The sequence below is a fragment of the Acyrthosiphon pisum genome, chromosome A1, assembly GCF_005508785.2.
Source record: "Acyrthosiphon pisum isolate AL4f chromosome A1, pea_aphid_22Mar2018_4r6ur, whole genome shotgun sequence".
Lineage (NCBI taxonomy): Eukaryota > Metazoa > Arthropoda > Insecta > Hemiptera > Aphididae > Acyrthosiphon > Acyrthosiphon pisum.
The window spans coordinates 60,135,031-60,148,637 of NC_042494.1; the positions used below are offsets into that span (position 1 = coordinate 60,135,031).

General features: G+C 29.1%; 1 protein-coding gene across 1 annotated transcript in view; it reads right to left on the bottom strand.

Moving 5' to 3' along the window:
* LOC100575043 overlaps positions 1-13,607 on the bottom strand; it is a gene marked incomplete at its 5' end in the record, with an annotated part of 207,893 nt that overhangs the window by 31,783 nt on the left and 162,503 nt on the right. Inside the window, one exon of the mRNA XM_029487337.1 lies at positions 11,230-11,416. Within this exon, the coding sequence (XP_029343197.1) occupies positions 11,230-11,416 (187 nt within the window). The remainder of the gene's footprint in view (positions 1-11,229; positions 11,417-13,607) is intronic.

Sequence of the window (13,607 nt, forward strand, 5' to 3'; positions counted from 1 at the left end):
CGACGTTGGATGATACGCGTAAACTATTCACGTGGGGAATGTCTCTCATAGGTACTCGTATGCAACTATTCATATAAAAATATAATATTATTTATGTATAATATACATTTTATATTTATTTATATACCAGTCGAGGAATCATTGTTATCGTAAGATGACAAATCGACCGAATCACAAAAGAAGCAAACGACTATTGACGTCGCACAGTATATTATATTTGTAATATATCGTATGATGACGTATATAATATAACAATAACACACTTACAACACATGGAGGCTGAGGCCAACTGTTAAAATAGTGATATTTTGTTGTTGTTTTTTTATTTCAAAGGCATAAGCTCATAACTTTCCCATGAACATAAAAAAAAAACATATTATTATCATCCAACTAAATACGTGGATACCGTTATTGATTATACATTAATAGAGAAGAGAAAATAGTGGAGAGAAAAAGCTAGCCATTTCTAAAGTAGGTGTATGAAAAGAATCAGTTTTAGGAAAATAATTATATCTATTTTTAAAATCAAACAATTGTGTAACTGTTATTATAATAAGTTTTCAATAGATAATTTGTCTTTCCAGCGCGTTTCTTTGGTACTTTCAAGGATAAACGGCTATTAAAAGCCCATAAAAATATAAGAGTATTATTAAAATATTTGTTAGCATGTATTTTACAAATTTAAATTTCAAAAAAAATTAAAAGATGAAGTGTTGGCGTGTTGCCACCTAAAAATAAAAATTAGAAAATAAAAAGCGAGACTGAGACATTTTTGATTTATACAGATATAGTATTTAAATAATAAAAAATAGATAATTATATATTATACGGGATATAAAATTGATTTCATTCCATTTGACTATATATAATTTTTGGATTTCCACAGCACTCAACTTTGTGAACAACTAAAATAATATAATCTTTTATCCAAAAGTGAATAATTTAAATAGATAATTATATATTCTGGTGTACATTTTTTTTTAAAGGCTTGTACCAAAACTAAGCACTCGATTTTCGATATAACCACTTTAATCTTTTTTATCGTCACCACCGATTTTTATCACAGCAATAATTATAGGTAGTTTGTTCAGAAGAGCCACAATAATTTATAATATTATTCATCATTATTTTATTCATGGCGCTTTTCACATTAATCAGTATTTTTTTTTTTTTTGTTTAATTGACATTAAATCTTTATTCATTATTGATTTCGTAAAATACACTTTTAAAATAAAATAAAATAAAAAACATTCAAGTTATATAAAACTGACAGGTAACCATTTAGTTATATTATATTATAGTTCCTGGAAAATATGATCTCATACGAAGCACATAATTTGATTAATCGCTGGTAGTGTTCAGTGTCTGTGAGAAATAATGGTCGAATTGAATATTTTGTAGAAACGAAAAACACTTTTCACCAGTCATTGGGTCACCTTAAAAATAATATTGTTCGAAAGGATGTGTATATTACCTGGGGAAGGCACCACCTGGTTAGGTGATAAAAATCAACGCTTTGTATACATTTTTTTCAATTGATACAGAAAACGTAAACGAGTTGTTTGTTTTTGTATTCTTATTTTAGTGTTAAATTTAACTTAATGTAATCTCTGGTCAGGTGACACTACTGAGGGTCTTCCTATTCAAATATTTTATAATGTTATATAAACTTTGTCATCATACTTACTGATTATTGTAAAATAGATTGTAAATATATGTTTTAAATAAAAAAAAAAATTTAATTTTATTGAGTTGTCATATGCGACGAGAGTATGGCGTACGGAAAGTTGGAAATAACATTTGGTGTCACTGCCGTTTGGAGTGCAAAAAAATAAATAAAAATCATAAAACATCGTCGCGCGTTGCATGTATTCCCGAGGTCTTTTGGGTTACGTCATAATATTATTATAGTAACCACTCAGAAGTTTTTCGGAGCTGTTTTATTTATTTTTGTAGATTTCGCGTCCATCTGTTGATCGGCTTAAAAAGTACCCATACTCGGATTAACGCACGACCACTGCCGTTCTAATGAAAGTATTATTTATTAGTATTGAGATTCAAAGTTGTTGCGTTTGTGGGTTATAGTTATCGGAAAAACATACATATAGGTGTGCGCTTGAATAGTTTCATCCCGATTTCAATCAGTCGATTTACAAAAGTTTTCATTCGATATCACGTATGAATATAATATTATATTAAATTTCGATTAACGAAGAACAAAAATAATTTTATCTACCATATTATTATAGTCCATGATATAAATGAATAATACACGTGCAGCTCTAAATCGTTAGTATTCGCTTGAACCATTCAAAGTATAATATTATAATACCTATACTGTATCGTGGTAAAAACTAAAAAGTAACGAAAATTCAATAACAAATATAATGTGATGTAAAAATGAATATCCATTCAATATTTATATTTATTGTTAACGCATAGCTGGACTATAATATTGTTATCTATATTTTTGTATATTATTTCAAACACTTTATCGGTGTTCGACGATTTTTTGTGTAAATAAATACAAATAAATACTTTTGTTATCAATATTTGAATACCGACAAGTATAATACTTTAATTTTTGCATTTACCTATTGATAAAACGACGGGAAAAAAGTTATCCGGTTTTTGTTTTTTGAATACTTTGTATTTTGATTGATGCGTATTGTAATAAAAAACAATAAACATCAACTAAAATTAACATTTTATAAGCCCTGATTCGTACAACTTGTGTAACTGACGCGTAAGCCTTATATACGTATACATTTATAAATTTATAGGCACATTAGTGCACGAAACTGATTTTAATGTTTGAAAGAAGATTGAATTTAGTTTTATTGTTTCTGCCGGAAAACTAAAACGTCGCGATAATCGCGTGGGAGGTCGTTATAACGCGGAAAATGGTGACGCCCTAAAATGTACAGACAGTCGATTATTTCGTTTACAATATTAAATTCCATTGCCTATATATATATATATATATACCTAAATAATATTAAATGATTTTATTCGTGCCCGTAAATTTTATTACCTTTCGTAGTAATTTGACGATTGTTGGTGTGCGTGAAGTTCGCCCACGACAGCGAAATCAATATAATATGCATTATAAATTGATCACAACATACCAATAATTGGTATTCGTATGATATTGAATGAGTTACTGAAATATTTCAATTACGTACGATGACCACCGAATACGGAATCTATGTGATTAAACAGCTCGCTGTTTACGAAGATTTTTTTGAAAGTACATACTACTATATATATATTGGTAGTAGATATGCATAAAAAAAAAAAAAAAAACATTAATATAATGCAAACATAAAAATATATTAAATAAAACAATTATCGTACATATACTTTCAATATGTCAATATACTGTATATAAATCGAATAATATATATTATACCAAATATTCACGTAGGTGATGGTCCCACACTCCACAGGATGGATGAGATTTTAAAAGGATGGCGTGGACGACGACATCATGATATCGTATTCGGTAATTTCATAGTGTCGTATATATAGGAATTTTATAATTTAAAAATATACTCGTATCCCCATAGCTGCACGTTTACCTTCTAGAGTATTGCCACAATGGCACTGAATTAAAAAAAAAAAAAAAAATATTCACCTTTCAGACGTGCACCTTCTAACGCTATCATCAGTCGGATAATTATGTGATAACAGAACTCTCCTAGTTTGTCCGAAACGAGGCAGTTACTGACATTAATTATGTACGCTTTGGGTTCATGAGGAAGTTCAAATGTGAAACGAACAAAACGGATTAAGAACGTTTGCAAATCTTCCTGGGTGGATGTCGAAGCGGAGATGGTTACGATGTAGGAGCTATAATATGACGTTGAAATTTTGAATAATATGATTTGGAATATTATATAAATAATAAAGTTTGGGATGTTGATAATACCTACCACAAAAAAATAAAAATACTATTTTTGGGAATACATATTAATCATGGATCATGAAAACATACACAAAAAGCGCCAATCATATTATTTGGATAAATCTATGTACAAATGTTTCACTGTTTTCGACGACAAAATATGAACTGATAACATAAAGTACCTGGTACCCAGAGCACAACAATTAAACTAAGTCAAAGTTATTTTGACATTAATCTAATACTTAATTGGTTCTTATAAATAAAATGCTTTGGTTTTTTACATTTTTTAATTAGTCGAAGAACCTTTTTTTATCAGATTTATTTCCACATTATAACTCGGTAATACAAAACATGCACTGCCGTAAAAAATAAGCTCATGACATTTCTCGCGAAATCTAAAAAAAATGTATATATTTTTTTTTGTTAAATTAATTAAAATCAATATATTTTGTCCTCATTCGATTTTAGTGCAACGGAAACAAAAATAATATATTATGCCACGCAATAATCGTATTTATAATTTCAACATATTCAATATGTAACGATTTGTTACAAAACGACTAATGTAAGACTACAAATGTCATTAATACATCCTGGATTTAGGGCTAAGAATAAATTACTTCGAGTTGGTACGCAGTTAGTGTTTCTTCCGAGACGGGTAAATCGATGTCATGACATGCACTGAATATTTAATTGGAGTGATTTTTTTGTTTTTGCTATCGTTGTCACTACGCAATAATCTTATTCGTAAATAAATGTTTTACAGATAGTGTAATACTTGATATATCGTTATTGTTTTTTTTTTTTTTTTTGTATGTATCTAACTCAAACTGTGCACTTTTCAATCACAACAATATTTGCAATAAACGTTTAAATACATTTCCGTATACATATTAATTTAACCTCTAATTTAAAAAATATTCTGGATATTCATCATTTTTCTAAAATCCCTTAATGGTAAAAATATCACATGTACGTGATCAACGACAAACTGTGCACCATACCATATTCTTTTAATTTCTGAGTAGAGCGATGAGTGTATTGATTTTACAATGATGAGTGTGTATTTATATGTATATGTCTGTATAAATGATAAATATTAGAAAAAAATGCTTCGACTACTGGTAAAAACTTCCACCTGTTATTATTATATTCATCGAATTTCTATGAAATCAAAAACTATGAATGTGGTTAATGATTATGTAATAGGATGTGACACATAGGGTTTTTATTTTATCATACCTATCATTGGTTAAAAAAAATGTATAAACCCCCGAATTTAATTGCAGTTTAATACTCGAGTTTCTTATTTAATACTTGCGAGCTCTCCGATTTCGTTCTACCGAAGTGGAATAAAATTATACTCTACGGTATAATTGTGCTTGACATCAACATCAGGCAGGGAAATGTATATGATATTTACGCTGTTGATTTGACTTGAATATATAGGTAAGTATTGTACTTATGAAAAAAATTAATAAAATTTCAACATCAGCTAGCTCTATGCTGTCAGCTGCGTATCGTACAACGATAACGGTTTCGTTTAATATGCATTGACGGAAAAAAATTGTTTTCGTTTTAACTCATACCTCAGCGTTGATATAGGTCCGCCTATATGTGTTATTGACGTAAGTGCGAAATTTAAAAGCTTGTTCAAGCCGCCTGCTGCCGATGTAGTGCTGCTCGGAAACGCGCAATATATTTGTTCATCTCGTAGAACAAAACGATCCTTACATAATGCATTATAATACTCTGTACGTCTTAGGGCGATATTTTCAATATTCTTTTATTTATCGTTTGCAATACATATATTGTAATAGAATATATTACATATGATATCATACCGATTATGAAATAATAGGTCTGAAAGCGTATTCGCGTTTCACACTCGAAAAAGTTTTGTTCAACACATCGGCAAGACTCTTCACCGTGAGAAATGTTTAAAGTAGAAACTGTAGTTATAATACAAACAAGTGAAGAAGTTAGAGTTAACGGCGTTAAAAGTCGACACTTTAAGACCGAATTTTATTATATCTCATTATTATATTCATCCACGATAAAACTAAAAAAATCATTTACATTTTAAATTAGGTAGAACAACCAAGCACTGTTTATTTTATCTTTACAGAATAGGTAATTCGTTGTTATTTTTTCATTATTAAAATATCTGGCTAAAATACAAGTCTGAGCATAAACGAGTTAAAAAGTTAAAGTTAAGTTAATTTTTGCTTTTTAACTCAACCCATTTAAATTTAACTTTCATTACTTAATGTTTAACTAAATTGATTTTTAAATAACGAGTTACTTTTAAACAAATCCAAGTTTCAATTCATAAATAATTTTTTTTTGTTTTGTTTTATTTGAAATGAATAATCTCTACCTTATGGGCACAATTATAGTTTATATGATTACTGATTAATGTATAGTGTAGGTATACACATACATTTCATTTTATTAATCGCGTACACAATTAATAATATGAATAAAATATTTACAGGGGGTACTTATAGATGTAAGCAGTCATACATTTTTTTTGTTTTTGACAAGATGGAAGGTGGGGGATGGGGGTTGAGAAGGTTATTACAGTAATATTATTATTGATGATGCAAGTTGCATAAATATTTACTTTTTATTATTTTAAATCATATGACTAGCTGTTTATAAATTAAATAAATAATAAATAAATAACTTAACTTAAGTTGATAAGTTAAATGTAAGTTTTCATATAATTTTTAACGAAACTAAGTTAAAAAAAAAATTAGGATAGTTATTGACTTCAAACTTTTTAAAATGTTTTCTATCAACTTAATGTAACTCACATAAAAATAATCATTAAGTTGCATAGACTCGCTAAAATGATTAAATTAAAACTGTAAGCCATGGATAAATCAATTGGGGTGTAGAACGAAAATGTATAAAATATTTCATTTGACCAGCGCGGGTTAAAATTACTGTTGAGTATGGACATAGCATCTATAATATATAAGTTATAACAAACAAGTTTTATAGTTAGATGAACTGGATTATATGATTTTTGATTAATGACTGATAAAAATGGCTTACACCAAAAGTTTGTTACTAATCATATTATATTATTTAGGTATAGAAATATCAACAAAATTAAAAGGAAATATTTACGTCATTTTAGTCGAATCGTGTTTGTTTACTAACCACTCTATTTATTACATTAAAAATAATTTACAAAAAAAAAGTGTACCTATACCTATGTTAAAACACGAATCGCCGATGTGCATTATAGTGCTCGTTTACTATATATATTAATACTAACGTAAAGAAATAAAAACATTTCAATTTGGTTTGGTAAAATAGTTTGAAAAAAATATCATTGATCAATCGATCAAGAAGGTGATAATGTAATATAATCATATCACATATTATAATATCTATACTAATCTATATATATATATTTTTTTTATTAGTTAACCCGCGGCAACTTAGGCCATTGGGTGGTTCTTAAACTGTGGTAGAGGGAACAGTAGGTGTAAACACGTTTGTGTAGTTTTTAGGTATCTCTGGCACGCCCGGGTGGGGGATGGTGCCACTTGTTCTCCGGTCACCGTGACTTGCCCGAAGAAAAATGCCGCCCGTGAACCGAGGTTTGAACCAGCGCCGGTGTGCGTCACAACCGACGCCTTAGTCCGCTCGGCCACTCCGTACTCCAATCTATACTTTCTATACTAATATTATGAAGTTGAAAAGTGTTTTTGAACGTATTAAATGCTAATCTCAGGAACAACTGATTTGAATTGAAAAATTATTTTTTTTATAATTGTCTATAATTATTATTAATTATTATTAATGTGAAAAGCCTGTGTATTTGACCAAACAAACTCTTCAACTTTATAATGTTAGTACTGATAGTATTGAAAATTAAATTTAAATTTCTTCGCAACAATGTGATCGTTGCTATAGTTTCGACTGGTCCAGCAGTTCGTCAAACGGTGCTAATACCTCGCTTACCAATGATTCCCAATGATTTGTATTTTAAATTCAAAATAATACAATTTCCGTTCAGTTACCGCATTTCGTCAGTGGTATAAGCAAGATATTTCAATCGGGAGGGAGGGGGCCTTGAAAATGAATTACAATTTTATTTTTATTTTGTCGAGTCTAATAATTTCAGACGTTTAGGTGAGGTCCCACACTATATTCCCCAACTATGGTTAAAATATTTTCAGGAAAACAATAGCTGTCAAAATATTTGAAATATTTTATAAATATTTTATTTATATTTTTTGGCCAAGAAGTTCACATTTGAAAAATATTTTGTAAAATACATCAACAAAACATTTTAATCATATTTTTTCAAAAAACATTTTCATGGAAACATTATAAAAATATTAAGACAAAATTGTTGTGCAATATTTTGTTATCATGAGAATGAAATATTTATACAATATTATTAGTCAAATATTCACAAAATATTATCATTTCCCAAATGCTGAGTGGGGTATTTGAAAATGTTTGTACACCTTCAACTTCTCAACTTTTCTAGTGTAAAAAATGCTCTGATTATAAACTTCAAAGGAAGTTTTTAGAAGCAAGTTGGATCTAGTTCGTACTTTTGGGAGGTAGAAATTGAAAATTCTCAGTATTGTAGATTCTGAGCGGATAGAGGGATCTAGTGGTTTTACAATGTTGTTTATTTTATTATATTTTTTTTTATCCTGTATACAAAATTTCTACCAGACGGTACCAGACCTCATGCACAGTGGACCGACGGTACAGTCGTAAAAAATTACGTATCGCAAGAAAGTTCTGTTCTAGAACAAATTTTTCTGAATTTTTACTACGTCTGCGTTGTCGATAGCTCTCCCTCATACCAAATCGACCGCTATTGGACAAGTCGGACGGCGCACGCCGAAGAAAAACCCGGATTTTATCTCAGGGTGGAAGCAGCGATTCTGCCGTCGATCAACTTTTCACTAACCCAACCACCAATTAGGGATGGACAGAATATATTATTATAATTATATTATTGTAACATTGCTAGGTAAGAACACACGGACGTCCAACTTTTAATGTTATAATAATATGTTTATGTGTTTTTGACGTATAAATCACTTGTTGCCGCGACAGAGTTTTTCACTCGAAACGGACAAAGCTAGCTCGCAGACAATATAATAATATGCAAGTTGTAACATTATACTATTATAACAACGTGCGTGTGTTTGTGAGGTCGTAAAAACGAAAAAAAATATATACATATTATACGACAAGTATGAAATTATGTGGCACAATAATATATTATGACCTATTTCACCTCCTTTGCCGCTTTTCATGTGTCATAACAGAATGTGCACCAAGTGAAAGTATAATACGCTAAAAAAAAATTTTAAATAAAAGTAAACTCAACGAATGAAAAGGACAAACGTTTTGAAGATTTTCTATTATAGAGGTGAAAATAATTTAAAACGACTCTTTTTAATAATTATATTAATATTATAGCTATAGGTTAGAAAGCCGTGCCCGCCCGTTTCTTCTAATTCTTAAGAAACACTAATGATCGTCTCCCGTTAACACCTGTTTCTGATTTTTTTTTTATTATGAAAAAATGTTGTTTGTTATCATAATGATCGAAACAGTACGGCATTAATTATTATTATTTCGTTTTCGAATAGTCTTAGTGTGAAATCATTATAAGTTATAACCAATAAAAAAACTTTTTTTATTATAGCTGACACGATATTTGGGTGTAAATTACATGTCATTTTATGTGAATAATATTTTAAATAGATAACACCGCTAGAAACATACACAATTTATAAATATTATTTAAAAGATATATTGTTGTCACTTTGAAAAAAATTTAGGTAAAACGCGCGTTTCATACCATTGCACTAGGTTGGTTAGAACAAATTTAATTTCATAAATTGATGACACAACCAAAGATCGTTGGAAACTTTAAAACCTTTAATAATATGTTTTGTGGTTTCAGAAGCTGTGGTATACTTAGTATACTTAGTATTCTCTATACAGTATACTACTAGTCGCCATGGGGTGTAAAAATAATTTACTGTGGAACTTTTGTCGAATTTATGATAGAGGATAGACTAGATGGTATAGTACAACGTAAACAAGAATCCATAGACGATATACAGAATAGTAGGTGGGTACATAGGTATGCTGCTCGCTTCAATTATATTTTGGTGTAAGACTGGGATCTGAAACCCGAATTTCATTAGCATTATATATTTAAAAGACGGATTCGAAAAATAATTTTGTAGAATTTCGGTTTACTATCCTGATAAATTTATTTATATACACATGTAGATAGGTAATATGTCAGAGCCAAACGAGGAGGGAAATGGGAATATACAGTTTCGCTATTTTTTCACGATTAAAATAAGGTTGTGCTCGAATTAATTCCTACTTGATGGCCAAAATCGAATGGCCAAACTGTTGAAAGCTTTAAAATATAAATCGTTTATTATTGGCGTTTATACTATAAATATCTATTATACGCATAGAAGTTTAACGTTATCCGTATCATCGTGCATTAAGAAACTAAGTTAGATTGATTTTCTTACATGACCATAATATACAGTATTAAATTTGAAAAATCAGTGTCGGTATTTGTTGCACAGGAGGATTATCTGACCTTCATTTACAGTACATAATAGTTTCATTTACAGATATTTTATCTGTAGTATAATATACTACGTGAAAAAAATGCCACATATAAATGTAGAAATCGAGTCGTCGTTTTCGATCATAATCTTCAGTGCCTCAATATTATAATTTTAACTGGTAAAGTTTCCTCATTGAGTCTTTGTAGTGTATAAAATATAAACTTTAAAATTACAATAATGCCAAATAAATCGTTTTTCGTCGTATTTTTCTTTTTTTTCTCGATAAACATTGACAAGTTATGCCTGGTTTATTTCATGTAGTTTTTTTTTTATATTTTTCGTCAACGCTCCAAGTTAAGGTATTTATTTATTCATAATAATTTTTCAGAACTGAATAAATTCGATAATATAGGTACTTTATTTGGTGATATATTTTCAGCAACGATTCTTATCGTGTTTAATAAAAATAAAAAACGTTTAATAAGACGTATTACACACAGTTGAGAGGACTTAAAACGGAAATTTTCGAAAGACGATGTTTAAGGTGATAATGTTTTTGTACGAAATTCAAGATGAAAAATATATTTTTAACGTACAATAATTAGTTTTCAATTTATTGTCGTTGTTGCGTTAGCTACAGAATTTGATGACCAATCGGCACAATCGCTGAGAGCTGTAATCAATTAGATCGAAAAATAATAATCTGACATAATATTTGTTTAAAATTACTTTGATTCGAATTGTGCGTGAAGCCCGTCTGCAGATTTTGCCTCTTCGCAGCCAAGTGTCGGACGGTCAGGGTGTACGTGAGTATCATGACGCCTAGTGGAATGTAAAAACTCACAATCGATCCAATCAGTTTGTACAATGGATCGGGTATCTGACAAGAACCATTTACTAGCACCGAGTTGAAGTCCTGCAACAGAAAACAACAAATCGATTAGACAAATTACATCAGAATACTTATACATACCACACTTGATAATAACTATATTATGTACCTACTTATTTAATAAATAATATAATATATTAAACATCCCATTAAATCGTTAACAAATCATTTTAATTTCCATCCAGCTAGAAAATTAAAAATTATCTAACAGTACAATAGATTACACCGAAGTCAAGAATTGTAATAACAAGGGTGGGTACAAAAAACAATTCATAGATTTTCCATCAATCCAAAATTTGCAAAATATAATTCTATAAACATTTAAACCACCAGAATACATTGAAGCTGTTCATATTCATGGGTCATATCCTGATTCACATAGTATTAAATATTTCAATTTGAAATATCCATTGACAACGCTGGACTTTTTTGTTGATCAATTATATACAAGTTACAAATGACTATGGTTAGTACATACATTACTATACTTGATTCACGTTGATATAATCATATTATAATTGGATTGAACAGAATCAATTTGCTATTGGTAAAAATTCAACTCTCAAAATTCTTAAATCCTATAGTGACCTATGATGAAGTGGGGTGCGATAAAAAAAATTGAATTTACTAAACAATGTTTGATTTAATTTGTTTCATTCTACATATATTATGTTATTAATTAGAGAAAAAAATTCGGGGATTTTCGAACGGATGAGTAGTAAAAGGTCAAAGCTCTCTCGTTAATAAATAAAAGTTTTATAAAGAAGAATTTTTTAGCCTTATCCAATCGAATGAAAATTGAATTAATATTTAACGTATAAAACGTGTGTCCGCAAAAACCGGATACACTGTATAACCAAATTACCCATATTACTCATTATCCGATAAATATTTTTGAATTATGTTTGCAGGACATGAAACTAGGCTATTATGATATTATTAATCTCTAGCAGACAGAATTCAAAAATATGTATAGGAAACCGAGTAATGTAGGTAACTGAATTATAGAGTGTACCCAGCTTTCGCTGACAAACATTATATAAATGTATTTCTAGCTAGGCTCGAAGAAATCATGAACTAGGTACTGTGAACTTAACAACTAACTTTGTGTTAATCTTTTAATAATTGTATTTGTTTTCATAATAACTTAGAATTCTATGAAACTAAACGATTTGCCAGTCATACAAGAGTAATTATTATTCCCTTTAGTTCGTGGTTAAAATATTATAATATAATGGATAACAACAAATTAGCAAGACACTAATATGGATTCCAGGGCACAGCGACATAGAAGGCAAAAAAGAAGAGAAAAAGTAATAATAAACAGACTTCGCATCGGACACACTCGATTAACACATTTATACCTCATGGACAAAAGAAGAAAAACCTATGTGCACAACCTGTGGTAATGAACTAACAGTCAACCATATCCAGTCCTGTAAAGTATATAAGTAAAAGTATTTGAGTAAAAGTCTTCAAATGCTTTTTTAAGTATTGAATAACTTTTTAAATACTTTCAGCATGAAGTATTTTTAATGGTATTTTAAATACTTTTTTTTGTATTAAATGCTTTTTGGAATACTTTGGTTTTTTATTTCGAACATTTTATTTTTATTCGAAATAATTGGTTGGAAAAATATTATTGTCAACTACAATAATAGAATAATAGTTTTATTTAATATTCTGTATTTCTGTGTAAGCCGAAGCCCAAAGGTTTGTGAAAACCAGATTTCTAAAAAAAGTTGTTGAATATTGAATAATAATATTCCCTTTAAAACTATTAGATAACTATTAGATTACCTACTACCTATGTGTTTATATTACGATAGTTAGAAACCCACTTTAAAAACCAAAAGTATTTGAAAAGTATTGTAGTAGTATTTGAAATACTTTACAATTAAAGTATTTGAGTAGTATCTTAAACACTTAAAAAAAAATGTATTTGAGTATTTACTCAAGTACTTTTTAAAAGTTTTCTTTACAGGACTGACCATATCCTTATACTGAATGCCGTCAATACACAGAGAAACTCGTCAAGCCCCAACACCCTAGATGTTATAAAATATAATATGGCCTATTTGTTTGAGATATTTCTTATGTTAAAATAGATAATACACCATAGATACTTATTATTTACTACTATTTGGGCTTCTCTATAAAAAATTCTAACCATGTTCGATGGTTAAATATTTTAGATATTGTATATAATCTATAT